At 60.4% G+C, this 19,313-nt stretch overlaps 1 protein-coding gene and 1 long non-coding RNA gene across 2 annotated transcripts; both read right to left on the bottom strand.

The window, feature by feature from the left end:
* Window positions 1-38: 38 nt before the first annotated feature.
* Window positions 39-5,725, bottom strand: LOC121095054. The gene is made up of 3 exons (XR_005830002.1): window positions 5,650-5,725; window positions 2,854-4,128; window positions 39-554 (listed from the first exon to the last, which is right to left on the bottom strand). It is a non-coding gene; the product is annotated as an uncharacterized LOC121095054 (long non-coding RNA).
* A 5,412-nt stretch (window positions 5,726-11,137) lies between these two features.
* Window positions 11,138-19,063, bottom strand: PSMF1 (proteasome inhibitor subunit 1). The gene is made up of 7 exons (XM_040609084.1): window positions 18,837-19,063; window positions 17,765-17,917; window positions 17,111-17,193; window positions 16,253-16,438; window positions 14,666-14,719; window positions 12,474-12,632; window positions 11,138-12,343 (listed from the first exon to the last, which is right to left on the bottom strand). Exons 1-7 carry the CDS (start codon window positions 18,963-18,965, stop codon window positions 12,292-12,294), a joined length of 816 nt encoding a protein of 271 aa, XP_040465018.1. The 5' UTR covers window positions 18,966-19,063; the 3' UTR covers window positions 11,138-12,291.
* Between the last annotated feature and the right edge of the window lie 250 nt (window positions 19,064-19,313).

Raw genomic sequence — 19,313 nt, 5'->3', positions numbered from 1 at the left:
AGGCTGATGGGGAGCGGCTGGGGGAACTGGGGGTGTTTGGCCTGGAGAAAAGGAGGCTGAGGGGGGACATGATGGCTCACCCCAGCTGCCTGACAGGAAGGGGTGGGCAGCAGGGGGTTGGTCTCCCAGATAACAAGCAAGAGGACAAGAGTAAATGGCATCAAGTTGTGCCAGGGGAGGTTTAGGTTGGATATTAGGAAAAATTCCTTCACCGTAAGGGTGGCCAAGCCTTGGAACACGGTGCCCAAGGAGGTGGTGAAGTCACCATCCCTGGAGGTGTTTGAAATATAGGATGCTTAGGGACACGGTTTAGTGGTGGGCTTGGCAGTGCTGGGTTAACAGTTGGACCTGATGTTCTCAAAGGTCTTTTCCAACCTAGATGATTCTATGAATGGAGAGCACCTCCCCAGCACCCTCCTCCTCCTCCTCCCAACCTATTTCACCCTTGACATTTTAAAAGCCCACTTGAGAGGCACCATCCCATCTCTTTCTCTGCAGGTGAGCAGGTCCTGTGTGGCTCCAGGCACATTTGATAATGTCTTGGTGAAGCAAATCTGCAGAAGGAAAAAAAAAAAGAGCTTCAGATCTGAACTCTATGCAGAGGGGATAAGGGTAAAGGTGTGCAGCCACCCATCTGCATCAGCCACAGCCAGAACTGAGAGGAAAAGGCAGCCTGTGTGCACCCTTATGTGTCACCAGCCAGAAAAAAAATTAGTTCACCAACCCTCTGCTTCATGCTTTCTGTGCTTTGCTTTATATTCAGGCAGAACACAGCAAGTCTCCTGAGCCACAGCATCAGCTGTTGCCATATCACAAGGCACCTCTGGTTTTCCCCATCTCCCCGGCAGCCTGGTGTTAGCTGAAGATAACTAGATTTCAATTATCACTAGGAAAGTTTTGAGCCTCTTCCCAGTGTGGCTCTGCAGCTGGTCTTAGTGGAAGGCAGGGCTCTGTTCCTCCGGCTGCCTTTGGGCAGAGATAGCTACCCTGGGCTGAGGCTCAGACATTGCTGTTTGGGGAAGGAGAGGGGGTTCTGCTATAAAACACCCTTGGAGTGATGCATCCTCACTGGGGACCTGGAGGAGAGCCCCGTGAGCTTCAAAGCAGCCGTCCACCACCCCTGCAAGGGCACCAAGACTTCCTGGACGCACCGTGCCCTGCGGTGAGGAGAATGACCTACCCTGGTGCCTGGCTGTGCCGGCTCCAGCCCTTCCCAGTGCTGTAGCTGATTTCCAGCCCCGGGGTGCAGAGCCAGCCCTGCCTGCCTCATTGGTGGCAACAGCTCCTGAGGGCACCCAGCACTGCGAGTGCATCCTTGTGTGCATGGGGACTGGGGTGCCATGTCTATGGCGTGCAGGGACCAGCAGTACCAGGAGGGGAGGCCACGATGTGCCAGGCACCTCTGGTCCTTGCACACTGCTGGATCTCCCCGCCAGTGCCAGCAGCTGGGTTGCAAATTGATTGCCCGGCTGATTTTCCCCTGACCTCCAAGTCACCTTGAACAGCGCTGGCTGCCGGCATTCACTCTGCCATGGGATGCTGTGAATACTAAGGAGGCAGGAATGAAACTTCACCTCCGCTGCTGGGCTGGATGAGGGTCGGCACTGCCGTTGGGCACCGGGCAGCCACAGCAGCCGTGCACACCCCAAAACTGTGCAGTGCTGGGGTATGCTGGAGGGGGCCGGAGGGACAGAGCCATGTCCACAGCCCTGCTGGCTCCCTCCCGTTCCTGCTCCCACCGTCCTTCTCTGCTGGCTTGGGGCTCAGGTTCGCTGTCCCTCTCATCCCCATTTAATTATTTTGGCTGAGCAGTGGCATGTTCCCACTCCTGGCAGCGCCATCCTGCTCCCTCGCCCTGCTCCATCTCCCAGGCTCCCTCCCTCCCTCCCTCCTCTTTCCATTTCTTTCCAAGCCCTCAGGCTCTCCTCTCCAGTGCTCCTGCAGATTCATTGTGAATTTTGGCAGCGCTGCCTCTGACCTTGGCTGTCTCCCTCCTCTCTTTGCTCCTGCGCTGGCAGCATAAATCTTGGCTGTCTCCATCTCTCCTCCCTTCCCTTAGTGCCAGTGCCCTGGGGGCAGAGCAGCCCTTGCCAGCTCCCAGTCCCATGCTCTGCCTCCTCGGGATCAGCCGGGGAAGGCTTGGGCTGCCCACCCCACGCCCCGCAGCCCTTCAAAGGCCCGAGGCCATCTTGCCAGCTCCCATCCAGCAAAGGCGGTGGGACCCAGGGGCAGCACACTGAAAGCAGCAATGCATGCAGGATGCATCCCTCTACCTCATCCATTGCAAGTGTCCCCTCAAGCATCTCTGCAGGATTGGGGTGCAGGAGGAGCCCCTCCGGGTGCCCTGACCCCATGGCAGATGTGGCATGGACCTGACCACCACAGCAGCTGCCTCCATGCTAGCGGGCTTGTCCCTGTCCCTGTCCGAAGGCAGGAGAGAGCCACAGCACAAGTGGTTCTGCCTCTGCCCCCCAAATCCCCAGCCTCACGGGGGTCTCAGCCGTGGCACCCTGGGCACTGCTGGGTCCCTTGTCAGCTCAGGGCTCGGGTGCTGTGAAACAGAGGGGTTGACCATGGCTCTGCGCAGGAGCAGGCCAGTGGCGTTTCTGTTTTTCCTAGGGAATTTGGTGATGCCAGAGGCAGCATTCCCCAGCGCTGGCATGCTCTCCACCCAGCCCTGCTCCTGCCTGCCCACAGGGATGTACCCGCCTGCTCCAGATCCATCTCTTTCTGCTGATTCGGGACAATCTGTGTCCCGTGACCTACTTGTCTCCAAGCATATTCTGCCTTCCTGCCGAGTGGGTTGGTACTAAAGCCTCTCTAAATGTGGTTAACGTGTCAGGATGCACTTACATTTATTTTTAATTCTGCTTCTTTCTCGGCCCACTTCTGGATGTGTCCCCAGGGACGCTGTGCTGGGAAGCCTCTGCATTTCGACACAGCGCCATGAGGGGAGACGGGAGCAGCAAGCAGGTGGGTCGCAGCATGCACAACCTCCACTGCAAACTTAAAAAATAATAAAATCATGGGTACCCTTGCCCTTGGTATGGCACAAGGTGATGGGAGACCCCAGCCCATCTTGCAGCCCCTGGCCCTGCCGCAGCTCGGGGACTGGAGGTACCGTGGGTTGGTCCCTTTTCAGGTAGTGCCACGTGACCCATGAGGATGCCAGGCAGCGTCAGCCGCGATGTAAGTGCATCACAGCAGGGAACCTGCAAACCCATTTTGCCAAGCTAAACCAATAATTAAAATAATAAACCTTGTCAGGGCACCTTGGAGGAAAATTAAAAAAAAACCACAAGAAAATGGCTATCGAGGTTAATATTTAACAGAAACTTTAGCATTAAATGAGGGGGATGTTCAAGGCAGGATAACGTTGTCACCCATCATTGAACAGCAGTGGCACAAGCCAAGCTGGCCCTGCTGGGACTGTGCCAGCGCTAGCACCTGGATGGGTGCTGAGCCTGTCCAGCCCTCAGCCTGGCTCCCTCAGAAATACAAACACACTTCTTTATTTGTGCCTGCGTCCCCCCTAAACTCCCTGAAACCTTTTGATCACTTTTAGCTGTATTTGACAGAGACTTCAGAGAAAGTCCTTGCCTGTGTCATGAAATGGGTGGTAGGAGATTCCCATCTGCTGCCCCCATGCAGGAAAATGCCCCAGCGCCATGGGTTGAGTGAGCCCAGCACAGCTGCAGAAGGGCTCGTTGCGAGGGGGCAGGGATGACACACGAAAGGGTGTAGGGCATGGGGGGGTCAGGGCAGTGGCCACACATCCCTGCAGCCCCAGCACTGCAAGCTCGCCCAGCACTGGCAGCAGCATTGATGCATCATGTAGCGTGATCGCAGGTGAGCTTGTGAAGATGCTGGAGGCATGTGAGTGTGCTGAAAGGAATGGCAATGTGATGGACATATCTTCCCGGCAGCTTTCAGCAGCCCACCCGCTATCGCTCAGGATTTACGTCCACAACTCCATCTCCAGGCACCGCTCCAAATGTGGAAATAGCACACGTCTCATTAACAAACAAGCTAAAAGCACGCTGCTGCCAGCAGGTCACTGCCAGGGCTCAGGCCGGGATCCAGTTTCAGGTCAGTGCAAAGTGGAGCGCAGGCACTGACACCAGTACTCTGAAAAATGGAATAAATGGCACGGTGAGAGGTGGGGGTGAAAGAGGGCTCTGTGCCACAGGACTGAGATGGGACCACGGCAGCGGGGCCCAGCCTGGCTGGGGGGATGGCTCTGGGCAGTGAGCATCACCGTGGGCTCTTCTGTCCCAGGCTGGAGCATCTGTGCCTGGCCCAATCCCAGGTCAAGCCCTGAAGGTTTCCCCAGGTTCTGGGGGCAGGCTTGGCCCTTGCAGGTGTTCTCGGTGGGCAGCCGACTGGGCTGGAGCTCTCCCTGCTGCATTCAGGGCTGCAGGGCTCAGGATGCCGTCCCAGTGTTCCCATCTCCACCCCAGGTCCCCAGCGGGGACAGCCAGTTATGGGGAGCCCAGCCAGCACCCCATGGGCACATCCTCCAGGCATGACCCACAGTCTTCCCTGTGCAAAACCCACCGTGGTGGTCTGCCCTCTCCACCTGTGCCCCTCCCCATGCATCCCCCCACGGGGTGCCCACGGCTGTCGGGGGGTGCACGGAGGGCCCCCCCCCCTGCAGGTGGGGTGTTCACAGAAGGTGCTGGTGTGCAACCAGGCATGTGATGTGTGTGCCCCCCCCCGGGGCAGCCCGCTGTACGTGTGTGTGTGTGTGCGCGCGTGTGTGTATGTGTGTGTGTGTGTGTGTGCGCCCGCGGGGCCGGCAGCTCGGGGCACCCACAGCCCGCCCAGCCCGCCCAGCCCGCCGCGGCTGCACCGGCACCGGCCCGGGGAACCGGGGACGCGGCGGGGGTAGGCAGCCCCGGTGGCAGGTTGAGGGGGGGCGGGTCGGTGCGGGCACCGGCGGGGTGGGCAGAGCGAGGTGAGACCGGAGAAGCGGGAGCGGAGCGCGGCGTGGGGACCGCGGCCCCAGCTCGGTGCGGGGAGAGGCTGGGTGCGGGGGCCGGGGGTCTGGGTGCGCTGCGAGGCACGGGCGGGGGGGGCGGGTCCGGGAGGGGCAGCCCGGCAGGGTCACAGGGACACGGGTCCCGGGGGGTGGGGGCAGCCCGATTTGGGGAGGGGGAGACCCGGGGGGGGACGACAATCTGGTTCGGGGAGGCAGGTGCCGGGTCCAGGGAGCGGGAGCAGCCCGGTTCGGGGGCCCGGCTCCGCGCGGGGGGGCCAGCCTGGTGCGGGGAACCAGCCCCTGGGGCAGCCCGGTTCGGGTAAGCGAGATCCTGGGCGGAGGAGCAATCCGGTTCGGGGACCTGGCGAGGGGGATTGGCAGCACGGGCTGGGGGTTCGGCTCCGGGGAGGGTGACAGCCTGGTTCGGGAACCCGGCTCCGGGGAGGATCCTGGTTCGGGGAGGGGGAGCAGCCCGGTTCGGGGACCCGGCTCCGGGGAGGGGGACAGCCCGGTTCGGGGAGGGGGAGCATTCCGGCTCGGGGAGGGGGAGCATCCCGGTTTGGGGAGGGGGAGCATTCCGGTTCGGGGAGGGGGAGCATCCTGGTCCGGGGAGGGGGAGCATCCCGGTCCGGGGCGGGGGAGCATCCCGGTCCGTCTCCGCCGCTCACCTCTGGCCGCGCAGGCCGGCGGCGGCCCCATGGCGTCCCCGCGGGCGGCGGAGCTGCGGAGCCCGGGCGAGGCGGCGGCGGCGGCGGCGGCGGCGGCGGCGGCGGGCGGGGGCGGCCCGGCGGGCCCGGGGCTGGGGCTGGCGCTGGCGCTGGGCTGCGCGCTGAGCGGCGCGGCGCTGGTGGTGCTGGCGGGGGCCGTGCCGCGGGCGGCGCGTCCCGACCCGGCGGTGCCGGCGCGGCAGATGGAGCGGCTGGAGGCGCGGGCGGCGCGGCTTCGCGCTCGCCTCGACCGCTGCACCGTGGCCGGGCTGGCATTGCTGGCCCTGGGCGGGCTACTGCTGGCCGCGCTGCTGCTGGCCGCCGCCGCCGCCCGCCGACGCGCCCGGGCCGCCCGCCGCACCGGTGGCACCTACGGTTCGGTGCGCCTGCGGATGCGGAGGGTGTCGGTTGAGGGGACGCGGGCGCTGCTGGAGAGCCAGCTCAGTCCCCCGCCCCAGCCCCCCGAGGGGCCGGGCTCCTAGCCCCGCACGCCCTGGGGACCCCACACCGCTGGCAGAAGCAGGGCTCCCCTCGCCGCACCCCAGCGCCAAAGCCGTCCGGTGAGGCTTCGCCCACGCCTGCCCGGCAGCCTTCGGCCACCTTCTTCGCCTTCCCGGACCCTTCTTGGATGGGGCTCCCGTCCGGCAGCACTGGCACGATGCAGCTTTGGGATGCCCCACTGGGGCTGTTCCCCACCACCGGTGCTGGGGCAGTGTGGCCTTTGGATGCCTCGCTCGCCTCCCCAGCACCTTCCTGGATGGGGTCCTTCCCACCAGCACCGGGGCAACGGCACCTTCGAGACACCCATGGAATTTCTGTGCCACGGCTGGTCGCAGGCTGGGCTGGACATGAGGCCAAGCTCGCTGCTGCTGCCACGGCTCCTTCCCAGCAGCCAGAGCTTGGGACCGGCTGCTCCTCTTTGGGATGGAGCTTCTGATTTTCTGCTGTCGGTGACCTTTTTTAGCAATAGTTTCTTGTAAAACTCTGTGGCATGGAGTTGGCACTTGCACCATTCTGGGCAGAAGAGGAGGAGACAGCAAGCACGACCACCATCTCTGCGGCAGGGTCCAGCCGTCCGCCACCTCCCAGCCCTTGCACCCCACCAGCCCCACTCTGGAGAGCAGGATGAAGGCTGGGACACACACTCACACTGTGCTGAGCATCCCGCTCCCACCAGCAACCCTGGAATGGCCTCCTCAAAAATCATGGTGCTCTGTCCAGAGGAGAGAGGATAATTCCCAATGCCTCAAAACGATGTGGTTCGTCTGTTCCCACGTCAGGCAGGCAGCTCTGCCCGCTGGGGTGCCCGCGCATGAGCCTTTGTGCTGATTGCAAGGGCCATTGTCTGCGGCGTGAAGGTAAAATTGCATCTTGGGAATTAAACATGAAGTATCATTAAAGCACAGTGTTCTGTGGTAAGAAGAATTGGTATGAGCAGGATGCTGAGAAAGGGAAATAATTATCCCATAGGAAAATGCAGACCCACAAAAGGTGGTGTTTGTCATGAACTGCCACCGGCTTTCAATCCACCCCATAAATTACTTACTTCAAACATTTCCAGGTGGAGACAAATCTCTCCAGAAAGCCCAACACAAGAGGAAAACCATTTTACATGTGGTGCGATTGCCTGGGTCAGGTTTTATTTCAGGGCTTCCAGTGTCCCTCTCGGATGCTGGTGGTGGCTTCCTCTGCCCTGTGTTTTCATTTTTAATGCCTCACAGATGATTCCTCCTGCTGCAAAGGGCCACACATCCCTCTTGCTGTCACTGCGTCACTCATCCACGCTCTGTATTTATTGTAGGGTCCTAGGAAACAACCTCAAATGGCCTCACACCTGCAGCCCTGGTGGCCAGGCACCCTTCCCTGGGATTAAACCACGCTTGGGGTGAAATGGGTGGCTGTGCTCTGCTGTCCCCCAAACCAGCACTGCCTCCCCCCCGCCATGGCCACCGGGGAAATGGCCTCGAGCAGAGTTGCAAGGTCAAATGAAAGGCCCAAGCAGGGCAGGGGGAGTAAATGCCATCGTGGCTGTCACAGAGGGGCTGAACCTGGGCTGGGGGAGGCAGGGGGCACGCTGCAGAAAGAAGGGGAGGAAGGGGAGGAAGGCTCTCAGGCAGGGTCTGCCATGGGAGCCCTGGCTGTTCGCACGAAGGCCCTGGGCTAGGCTGGAGTCCCTCCCGCAGCTCTCAGCACCAGCCCTGTGAGCCTGGATTAGAAAATAAACCCATTAGATGGAGAAATCATCCTCATCAATTTTTGTCAGTTTAAATAAGATGGAAGGTGTCTCTGTAGGATGAAAGGCTGAGCCTGCTTGGAGGTGACATCTGCTGAACACCTGCTTTATGTGAGCACAAGAAATACTCCCGTGGATTAGAGCGTGAGGCTGCTCAAGGGACTCTGTAGGAAGGGGCTGTGGTTGCTTTGTCAGCGTGTTGCTGGGCTGTCTCTCCAGGACTGGCAGGGCTGGGGCAAAAGCCCCTTGGTTGATATATATATGTATATATTTAAGGTGAACAAACTGTGTTGAGGAAGGAGTGCCATTAAAGAAGCTCATCCATCAAGAGCTCCAGGACTGGGAAGTAATTTCATACAGAGACCCCCAGGGCTGAGCGGAGGGTGACTGCAGTGGGGGGACCCAGAGCTGCCTGCAGCCCTGGAGCCGCTCTGCCCTGGCTGCCCCCCGCTTCCTCCCCGGCTTGGCCTGGCCACCCCCTTCATCACGCCCAGCGGGTGCAAGAGCAGCGCAGCCAGCTTGAGGCACCCTGTGATGGGTAACGTGCAGGGATGTATTTAGGAAACACTCAAAAATATTCCTGGGTGGTGAGAAAAATCTGGCTGGGAAAGGCAGGCTGGTGCTGTGCAGCCCGGGTGGGATGAGGGTGGCTGGCCCCTCAGCACAGGGGGCCCTGGGCCTTCCCCCCCCACGGGAATTAGGTGCTGCTGGGGTCAGAGGCAGCTTTGAGACACTCCAGAAGTTCCCCACCCAGCCCCTTGAAGTGCAGCAAAACCAGCCCGATGGGAGAGCGTTTCACCCGATGTACCATTTCTGGATCTTCTCCAGTTTCCATGGGAGAAGCCGGTTTTTCCGGAGGTGACAGGAGGTATGGGATGGGCACTGGGGAGGCGTGGGGGATGCCCGTGGCACCCAGCACAAGGGGAAGGGCTCTGATGAAGGTGACAGTGGGCACCAGCCCCAGCCCTGCTGCCTTCCTGCAAAGCTGTGGGCAACAGCAGCTGCCTGGTCCTGCACAGCTGCACCCCGAGCAGGTCGCCCTGACACCACGGGGATGGGCAGTGCAGGCATAGTGCGGGCACTGGGCCGGGTGCGATACTGGCTCCCCCCAACAATGCCACTGCAGCAGGCCATGGAGTTTGGTGCAAAGTCAGGCAGATGGCAGTGTCCTTGTCCCCCTGCTCAGCACAGGGGTCTCCAGTCCCCCAGCTCCAGGGCTTTGTGGGTGTCTCTGCTTGTGCCAGGAGCAAGCAAAAGGGAAGGGCCTAGTAAGGCCTTTCCCAGCCCCGTACAAGGGGGGCTGCTTTGTTTTCTCATCTGTGTGATACACACGAGTTCCTGGTACACAGGATCCCAGGGGCAGAACATCGTCTGCAGGGTAATTAGCAGTGCTGGGGGCTCTGCCTTTGGGACCGTGTGGGACAGGTGCTGCTGGGCTGGGCGGGCTGGCAGATGGCCTGAAAGGCTCTCCGGGGATCTCAAGCCATTACCAATAATCCAACATCTTTCGTGATGTGGAAGCGCCTTGCCGGTGCTGCGGGAGGAGGGAGGGCTGTGCCTGTGCCAAGATCACACACACCAGCCCCTGCCGACCTTCACGGCCCCCCCCCCCCAAATTAACCCGAAGTGTGCTTGCTGTGCTCCCTTGCATGTTAATGCTCGCCGTCACTTAGGTTAGCAGCAGCCATGCCTGGGACACACAGCCGGGGCCCTGGATTGTCCCATCCTGCTGGAAGGAGCCCTAGCCCTTGCAGCCGCTGTGCTCAATGTGGGTCCAAGTCCACAGCAGGGGAGGCTGCCTCTCAGCTGTGCTCGGAGAATGGGGATGCTGCCTGGCCACCAGCCCTGCGGATGGAGCAAGGAATATGCTTGGGATCCCTGATCCCTGGGAGCCACCTCTATCACGCTCCGAGCAGCTCTGCGGTGGCCCTTTGGTGTGAGCGGAGCCAGCCACAGGGACAGTCTCCTGTCCCCACCATCCTCTGACCTGGAGAGGAGGATCCTCACCTCCTTTTACCTACCCCCTCTGAAGAGTGGATGGCACAGCTCTGGGAGCCCGAAGGCTCAGGCACGGGCCCTGCAGTGGGCACGGCTCGATGGCGGGCACTTGCCCTCCTTGAAACCCCTTTCCCTTCCCACCTGGTCCCACAGCTGCACAGCTCCATGAACCCGCTGGGGTTGAACGCTGCAGACAAAAGATTGTTTATCAGGACCCGACGCAGCCTCCCCCGGCGCTGGCTCGCTTTAATTAGCCCCATCAAAGCCGGCTGCGTCTCTCTCTCCTGAAAGGTTGCAGAACATGATTAATTCAGGCGCAGAAAGCAGCCGCCTCCCGCAGAGGGGCCCCTCTGATAAGGCCAGAGCTGCTCCCTCTCCCCAAGCACCCAGTGTCTCTCAGCCCCACGAGGCAAAGCCAGGGGCTCCTTTCTCCTAGGGCAAAGCTGTGGATGGGCTCAGGCTGCCCCAGGAGCTGGAGGGGATGAGCCTAAGCGATGGTCTCCCCAAGCCCTGGGTCTCTCTCCCCATCCCACCCACGCTGCAAGCGCAGCCACTGTCTGCTGTGCTCACAGGTGTCACCCACTGCCCATCTGTGGGTCTGCAGGTGGGACTACCCATCAAAACCCCCAGGGATGTGCAGGGGGGGATATGCATCCCCACTAGGTCTGGGCTCAAAACCAGCTCCTGCGAACATGAGGCTGATGTGCAGGCCCTAGGGAGATGCAGGGGATGCTCCAGCTGCCCCCAGTGCTGAATTTCTACAGCCAGTCCTCCCTGCTCCCACCTGTACACAGCCCAGGGTTGTACGCATCGTAACACAGCTTTATTAGCTACATTTGTAGGCAAAGGGGTTTTAAAAGGAAAAAGCCTTTGGGGACAAGAGAGAGACAGGGGGATCACTTCCCCCTTTTTATTTATGCCAGCACAGTTGTATGCAGTGTACCGACAGCATTCAATACCCTGGAGAGCCAATTACCGCAAGGAGCGCAGCCAGAGCCAAGGCTGGGCTGCTCTCCACTTAATTTTCTTAACACAGTCACATAGTCTCAGAAAACCGCCACTGCTCAGAGGAAGGTACAAAGCCGGTTCCCAGTGTGAATCCTGTGCCTGGGGGAGGACAGGCGCAGCCTGTGCAGAGCTCTGGGGCTTCCCTTCTCATGATGGGGAAAAGGGGGCTGCGGTTGGGGCAGGGGAGCAGGGGGGGCACCAAAACAACACTGTTGTCATGTTTTTATTTCAATCTCATGAACATCCTTCCAAGAAATCAAACCACGAGAATAAAAACATAGCATGAACCCCTGACAGGAGAGATGAGCTGCAGTCCCCAAATTAACTGGGGAAGGGAGGAGATTTCCAGAAAGAGCTCAGGAGCCTGAGCCACACGGATCTCCACTCTCCCCGAGCTGTCTGGCAGAGGACAGCCAGCGCCACACCAGCCTCACGCAACAGGACTGATGACAGGGAAACATGTTCTGTAAACCTCTTCTGCAAAGCAAATCCCACAGGTGAGCAAGCCCTCTGTGCACATCCCCAGCAAGGCCCCAGCTCCGTGCTGGGCTCAGCAGGTCATGCAGGTACCCAGCACCCCTCCCTTCGACTCCAGCCTCACAGGCAGCCCTGCGGGGCGTCGCGTGCACCCTGGGAATGAAAACCACCAGGGCTTCAGGGGAGAGATGGGGCAAGGTGGGGCTAGGAATTCAATCTATGTCTTTTCTCATGTACATTAAAGGCTTTGCTGGTGGTGCTCTTTAAAGCCAGCGGGCACAGCCATGCGGAAGCTGATCTGAGGCCGCTGCTGGGGGTCAGCCCATAGAGACTCCATGGGTCGGGCTTTCTAGCCCTTCATGTTGATCAGCCCCTTGCTTGGATAAAGAGCAAGACAGAAACCATCTCTGCATGGGGAGCCCACTCCAGCTGTCACCTTCAGTGAGGCAACTGTAGCTTCCCAGCACAGGAGCAGCAAGATGCCAGCTCCCTCCTCAGCACCGACCACTTGCGTAACCCCAGCAGCAAAAGCAGTGCCACCCCGGAGAACCAGAGGAGGAAACCCCACAGCACCCAGGCTGTTCTCAGAGCACCACGCTGCACTCCACGCCGCCACCTCGCGCAGGGCAGCACCACTTCAGTTGGGTGCAAACGGTCAGGCACCCTCAGAGGAACATGGAAAGAAATGGACCTGCTGCCTCCTCTTCTGTTCTGCACACAGGGCAACCTTTATAGCTGGTCTGACATGAACATGGTCCCAAATGGGGAGAAGAAAAATGCTGCTGAAAAGATCCAAGTCCACCGAATGGAGAGCAAAGAGGTGAAAGTGCCCCTGCTTCCCAGGAGACTGCTCTGGCCGCAGCCATGAGAAGCCATGCGGTAACTCCTCACATGAACATGTCGTCATAGCCTGGAGGGGGAAGGTGGTCAGGATCTGGCCTGGAAAAAAATTCAAAGCAGAGTCAAACGCGGAGCGAGAGCTCAGTCCCACAGCAACAGGAATGAGCCAGGAGCTCCAGGGGCAGCCCAGAGAGCAGGCTGGGGATACCAGGCATGGCCAAGTACCTACCCGGATCTACCAGCCCCTAATGGGCCAAAGGGGTCGAATCTGGCACCCGGTGGAACTGCTCCCGGGGGAAGCCGGCCAGGGATACCTGACGATGGGTCAATGCCAGGCTGTGGGAAGCCAGACCGGAGAGGATCCACGATCATTCCCCCAGTCCGACCTCTGGGGAGAGAAAGGCAGAGAAGGAGATGAGACTGGCACCAGTGAGAGAGAAGCAAAGCACGTCCCTGTGCCAAACCTCTGCTGCAGGAATTCTGAACATCTGAACACGGGGCTAAGCAGACACATGGCCTGTGGGAGGAAAGCACCCCTAACCCACTGCAAGACGGGCCAGGACAAGCCAGTGAGGCAAGCCCATGGCAGAAAGACAGAGAGCCCTTCATGTGTGTACATGTGCACGTGTAAGAGTGCTGAGGCACATCTCATCCTTGTCCTGTGGAGGCTGCTGTCTGCAGCAGGAAGGAACCCAAATGCACCACATCCTGCTCCTGCCCAGGCTTACACAGCCCTGCAAACCTGCCCGCATTACGTCGCAACACAAGGTCTGGGGCAGCATGCGAATCATGGCTCATCATCATGCTAAGGTGGGAGTCTTATGGCTGCAGAGTATATGCCCAAGCCACGGCACCAGCAAATACCCAGGTCTTGGGCACCGCAGTGCCAGCATCCCCCAAAGCCTAGCTGGAGACAGGCACAGGGGCACAACAGCTCTCACCCACCTGCCTTCCTCTGAGCCAACGCCAAAACAGAGACTCGGAGCAGCAGAGAGGCAGCTTCCCTCTTCCCCCAGTTCCTACAAGGAGCCATTTAGGGCATCAGCAATGGCTGGTAAGTCCCAGGGGGCTGCTGACCGTCCCCTGTGGCATCAGACCCGCTGGCCCTTGCTGCCGGCTCATACTCCTGTCCCCGCTCTCCCGGGTAAGCAGAATGTCCTGCCCTGCGCAGTGTCGCAAGAACTCGTGGACCGGGCCAGGGCTCCTGCCAGCCTTTCCAAAGAGCTGCCTGGAAGTCATTTGCTGACCACGGTGGCTCCTCGGAGCTGCCCCATGCTGTGAGTGCCATTCCTCATGGTCGGCTTTGTGCAAACTCGGCTGGAGCCTCTGGACACCGCTCCCGTCATACAAGTCATTAACAACCGCGCTAATGAGTTCCATTACGCCAGGCCGGCTGCCCAAAGTGCCCCAAGACAGCCGGGCCCCATGAGCATATGCCTGGGAGTCTGGGTCTCCAGCCTCAGCGCTGGCAGGTGTCAGTGCACAAATCTGCTTCCATTTACAACCTTTATTTGTCATTTACAGAGAAACTTCTGATGAAGGGCTGGAGGCAGTGAGAGAAACATGGGGACACCCCCCCCAGCTGAACCCCCTCTCCTTGTGCTATCAGGTTTCCTTCCAGCCACACAGGCTCCAGGCCTCTCCTTCCAGCCGGGCAGGAGGTTTTTAGCTGGTCCTTTTCTAGCCAAACCCATGGAGAACCAAGTCTTGCAAGAGGGGAAAAAATGCCATCCCCACAGGAAAGTGGTTCTAAAGAGGACACCCCTGGGCTGCAGGATGCTCTGCAACAACTCTTAAGAGCTGGTTTTTGTCTGACTATGTGCTTTTAACTGGAATGGAAGATGACAGGTTCTCCTTGCCTGACCAAACCGAAGAGTGAGAGATGTATCTGTGAAGATCAGTCCCCCAGCCAGCCTGCTTCTGCCCAGCTTCCTCTGGAGTGCCTCAGACAGCCGGGAGGCTCAAAACCAGGACTCGAGAATCTGTGGACTCGGGTTTAAGCCTCCCCTTCTTCAGGCTGCTGGGCTCTAGACACAGCAGCTGGTAACATTTTAAATTAGAGGCTTACATTCACTTAACGATGTATTCAGCTTTGATTTACTGAAGGAATTACTGCATGTTAAATGAATACAAGCTGATTATTAAACAGACACAGATTGCAACCTATCATCTATGCAAGAGACGGGATCTTATTACGATATTAGAACCATATTGAGGTTTAGCAACTGTCAATTGGTCCCTTGTAATTTGCACTGAGCAACTGTCCCATTCCCATCCGCACTCAGAGACACTTCACCGGACGCCTGAGCCAGGAGGATTCCAGCTACTCCAGAGGCCTCCAGCCATGCCCTCCCACCCCAAGGGCAGAGCAGGGGATGCTCCCTGGGCACAAAAAGCATGACCTCTCCCAGCCATACTCACCCAAAAGGGTCCAGGTCTTCCCCACCAACAGCAAAGGGGCTCAAGGGGGAAGGCCTGAAACACAGAACACAGCGAGACGTTCAGTGAAGGGGAGACCGGCTGTGTGGAGTGAGCAGCAGTGAGCACCAGGCAGGGCAGCGCAGCCACCATGACTGCCGCTGCTGTGCTCATGGGTGCTCTCCCACGGCAAGCACTGCAGCACCCAAAGGGCCCTGGGACCTGCAGGACCCTGTGTGAGCAGGCGGGTGTTGGGAGCTATCCCGTGCCTAGGACACAGAATTCCCTGCTCCAGGGTGCAGCTGGGTGTGGACACCGGTGCGCACGGCAGGCTTGCGGGAAGCCTGCTGAGATGAAGGGGGCCCTGCTGTTCCGACAGCTCTGGGCCGAGCTGTCTGTGGACACTGGGAGTTTCCATGCCAGGGGCTCCCTGAGCGCTGCCGGGCTAGGCCAGGCTCTCCAGCACGTCACAGCCAGAGACACAATGACAGTCCTGCTTCCAGGAGTGCAAGGACAGTGGGGCGGTGAGCCTGCAGCCAGCTGTCACATCTCCTTGCCAACAATATGTGCCAATAACATGGTTTCAGAGCCTTGCCCAGCTCCAGCCTGTCTGCCCAGGCCTCCCCAAGGAGCATCTCGCACCCTGAGCGCCAGCAGACAGCAGTGGGGTTAAAGAAACAAGAGGTGACACGCAAGGCAGAAGCCACAGCCGGTCCTCAAGAGATGGCACAGCCACTGCAGCGTCTCTGACATCCAACCAAAGGGGATTACAGCCTGGGGTGTGGGGGGGACCCTGCCTGCCACATACAAGGGATGGCTGGGCACAGAAGGGCCAGGGAGGGATGGTGAAGCAGGTGCCATGTTTCCCTTCTCCCCACCTTTGCCAGCAAAGGGTTTCAAAGGGAAAGTGGGGTAAGGAGAGCAAGAAGAGGTCTCTGTTCCCCCCCACACCTTCTGCGCCTTGCCCCAAGCCCCAGCTGGGTGCACCTTCCTGGGAGGGCAGCTCTACCTCCCACATCAGGCAGGAAGCTTAGAGGCAGCCCTGGCTCCACGCCAAGTCAAGGCAGAGCTCTGCACCCACCACACACCCTCTCCCCTCTGCCATGAGCACTGACCCCACGGCTCTTCTAGAGCCCACAGCATGAACTGACACCCAGCACTCTGCTGTCCCTCCTGAAGCCTGCTTGGCCCCACAATGGCATCGTCCTTCCCACTGCCGTCCCTGCTCTGCCCAGTCCCCCAGCCAGCACAGAGCAAGGCCTCCCCTCCTTCCACCTCACACCTTCCCCCCAGCCCTGCATGCTGCCCTCAGAGCCTCCTGGGTCTGTAGGTCTCCAGCTACACCCCCAGCAATGCCAAAGGAGGGTAAAACCAACACACAGCTCCAGAACAGGCCACCCCTCAGCGAGCAACCTAAATCAAACCCAAGCATTCAGCCAATGAGGCTGAAACTGGCTGGGGAGGGTTTGGATCCTCATCACTCCCCGTCCCATGCGTGCCAGATGGGAGACCAGAGGTGTAACCTGCAGAGCTGTGCCAGGACCATGTCTTGTCTAATGGACCGTCAGCAGCCACCCACTCTTTACTCACCAGGACGGTGCTCTTGTCCCTGCTGGGTGGTGGTGAGGGACTCTGAGGGGGTCGTCATCCTGGTGCAACTCAGGATCCTTCTTCTTAGCCTCAGGTTCCTTTTTGGCCTTTTCTGTGGGGGCCCCAAGGGGAGCGATGATGCCTGAAGCAATCCTTGTTCTCAGCTCCTCAGTGTTCTTGTACACCCTGCAGGGAGGAGAGGCAAGGTGGTGGGCTGGGGAGACCACAGCACCTGGGCATGAGGTGCTGGACAGGCTGCGAGAGGGGTGGTGAGGGGACAGACAAGCTCAAAGCATCTCTGGCACAAAATGCATCCCCAGTCGGCAGCAGAGAGGGGACAGAAAAGGGTAACAGCACACAGTGGCACCAAAGCCCTCACCCCATTTAAGATGGCGAAGGGCCACCCAGCCCAGGGGACTCCCTTTTGTGCTGTGGCCACATATTGACCAGTTTGCACTGGAGGAAACCACAGCACATGGCACTGGTCTTCAGCAAGGCCACAGGGCGTGTGGGACACAGTTGAAGCTGTAGCACCACTGAACAGTGTCCACCCAGCACAGACAGGCAGGCAGTGAGGCAGTGCTATTCAAATAAATAGTGCCAAGGTGGCCTGGCCTGTTCCCAGGTGGGGTGGCTCTCCCCTGGGCTCTGACCCATGGTCCCACTATCCCCTAAATCTCCCTTGCCTGCCAGCAGTGCAGGAGGCAGCAGGGGAGGGAGCTCTGGCTGCATTTCAGGGCTGGCTGGTCTGCCCTTGGGTTTGTACTATGGAGGAAAGTCCTCCAGGTTCCTCCTAACCTGGTCTCTGCCCCCCTCCCCACACTGGTCAGACAGAATATACCAGACAACTGAGATTACCTGTGGAAATCGTCCAGGTGCTCTGGATTGACATAGTCCGCCACTGCCAAGGTCACATCTGCCACCTTCCGAGAACTGCAATCCTAGCAAAAAATAAGTAGAGCATGGAATCAGCAGCCTGGCAGAGCTGGGAATGGGGGAAGGAGCAGGTATAAGCAGAGCTGGGGGCTTGGGACACAAGGAACGGGCTCACTTGCTTCCTGCTATGTCCCTGTGCTGTGCCCGAATCTCCAGGAGCAAACTCCAGCATACAGCGAGGCTCTCCCCGCTCCCTCCTCCAGTCTGGGCTGCAAAGGGTGAAAGACTGAGCAAAACCACCCTGGGCAGGTGTTTGTTTGGGACAGCAGGAGATCTGCGGAAAATTCCTTAGCTGGGAAAGGGACAGAAATGGGACAACTCCTGGGCCAGAGTGTGGCAAGGCAAACTGCATCACTTCCCTGATGCAGCCAGTGTTTGACCAGTTTCAGGCTGGGCCACATCTTCTGCTGCACAGGCAGTCCCTAACACTCCCTGGGTCTGCCCCATCCTGAGGGACAAACACCGCTGCAACGTAGAACAAGTAACAGCAAAAATTTAAGAAGTGGGCCCTGCTGTTCTTCGCAGCCACTGCTCCCAAAGGACCCCAAACCCACCAGAACCAGTGTGGGCACTCACCATGATGTTGAGGATCATGCTGTCTTCCACCATGATGGCCTTCAGCAGCAGCTCACGGGCATCATCCACGGACTTGTAGCGCAGTGTGTATACCTCCTTGTTGGCTTCCCAGCCAGCAGGCAGCAGCTCTGACTTCCTTTCATCAGGACCTGGCTACAATAGAACAGATGTACTGCTGAGACCCTGCCCACGAGCTCAGCACACGGCAGCCGGCTGCAGGGACCTGTCTTGGCTGCACAGAGAGATCCAGGAGGGGATCTAGGTCTCTGGGAGTGGATCTAGGTCTCCAGGAGGGAATCTCTCAGTGCCTTCCAGGTTTTGACTGCAGAAGCAGGGCTTTATTTCCTAAAGGCTGGCCCTGCCTGCTTGCCAGCTTCCCACCCTGTCCCTGTGCCAGCACAGGAGGGACACAGCCACCCACTGCTGAGCAGGACCAGGCAACAAAGACCCAGACTGGGGGATGACGCTCTTCCCTGCCTGGCACCTCCTGGCTTCCCAGCACGGGACAGGGCTGCCTGGGGCAGCGGGGAGGCCATCATCCTGTCTGTCCCGGCCCCACAGCGGTGCTGCCGGGGGGCACTGCCCCACACTGTTCTCTCCCCCGGTACTGGGGGGTTTCTCTGCCAAGGCAGTGTCCTGGACCTCCCCCAGCACTGTGCCACCCTCCCACCCCACCAGACCCCTGCCTCAGCCCTGGGTCCAGCACCAGACTGGCCCCCCAGCGCTGGGACACCCCGGCACCCCATTTCCTCCCCAGCACTGCACTGGGCACCCCCGTTTTGGCATGGGGCTCTCCCACAGCACCGAGCTCCCCCCAGCACCTGACTGGCGCCCCTCCTGGTACCGGCACCCCCCACCTCCCGCTTCGCCCCCTGCCCCGGGAACCCCCGCAGCCCCCGCCAGCAGCACTGGGGCCCCTCGGACCCCGCACCGGCCCGGCTGGCCCCTCCCCCGCCCGGCAGCGGGCGCCGCGCTCGGCCCAGCGGCGCCGGCGAGCGGCGCTAGGAAAGGCCGGGGCTCGGCCGCGGCCTCCGCGGCGCAGGAGCCCGGCCCGGCCCGGCCCGGCCCGTACCTGGTCGCCCGCGCCGAGGCAGCGGTAGCCGTGCCGGACCAGCTCCCAGTGCACGCCGCAGATGAGCGCGTCCTGCGGGCGGGAGACTGCGGCCCGCGCCCAGGCGTACAGCAGCTCCAGCCCCGCCATGGCCGCTGCGCACCGAGCAGGCGCGGCCGGCCCGGCCGGTGGGGAGCGGCCCAGCAGGGCCCGGGCACCGGAGCGCGGCCGCGGCGGGCAGCGGAGCGGCGGGGCGGGGCGGGGCCGGGCCGCCCCTCACTAGAGGGCCCCGTCGCCTGCGCAGGGCCCGGGGACTCTGGCCGCGGGGGGGGCCGGGGGCTAACGGGGGTTCTCCCCCCGGGAAGTCCAATGTGTCTTCCCGCAGCGGGAGGGACGGGCCTCGCCGAGGGGTCTTTGTCCGCTGGCAGCCCTGAGCGGGGCCGGACACCCGCCCCGCTCCAGCCTGTGGGTTAGGGTCTGCCCGACCCTCCTTCCCTG

The sequence above is a fragment of the Falco naumanni genome, chromosome 10 (assembly GCF_017639655.2).
Source record: "Falco naumanni isolate bFalNau1 chromosome 10, bFalNau1.pat, whole genome shotgun sequence".
Taxonomy (NCBI): Eukaryota; Metazoa; Chordata; class Aves; order Falconiformes; family Falconidae; genus Falco; species Falco naumanni.
The sequence above is the reverse complement of the archived record's forward strand: the minus strand, read 5'-3'. Positions and strand labels throughout refer to the sequence as shown.

What these genes read in the sequence shown, in the direction of transcription:
- PSMF1 (XM_040609084.1), bottom strand. Translation starts at nt 18,965, where the DNA reads ATGGCGGGGCTGGAGCTGCTGTACGCCTGGGCGCGGGCCGCAGTCTCC. An exon ending in GCATGATCCTCAACATCATG is followed by an intron (nt 17,194 to 17,764) that starts GTGAGTGCCCAC and finishes ATTTTTTGCTAG; the next exon opens with GATTGCAGTTCTCGGAAGGT. An exon ending in GAAGACCTGGACCCTTTTGG is followed by an intron (nt 12,633 to 14,665) that starts GTGAGTATGGCT and finishes TTCTCTCCCCAG; the next exon opens with AGGTCGGACTGGGGGAATGA.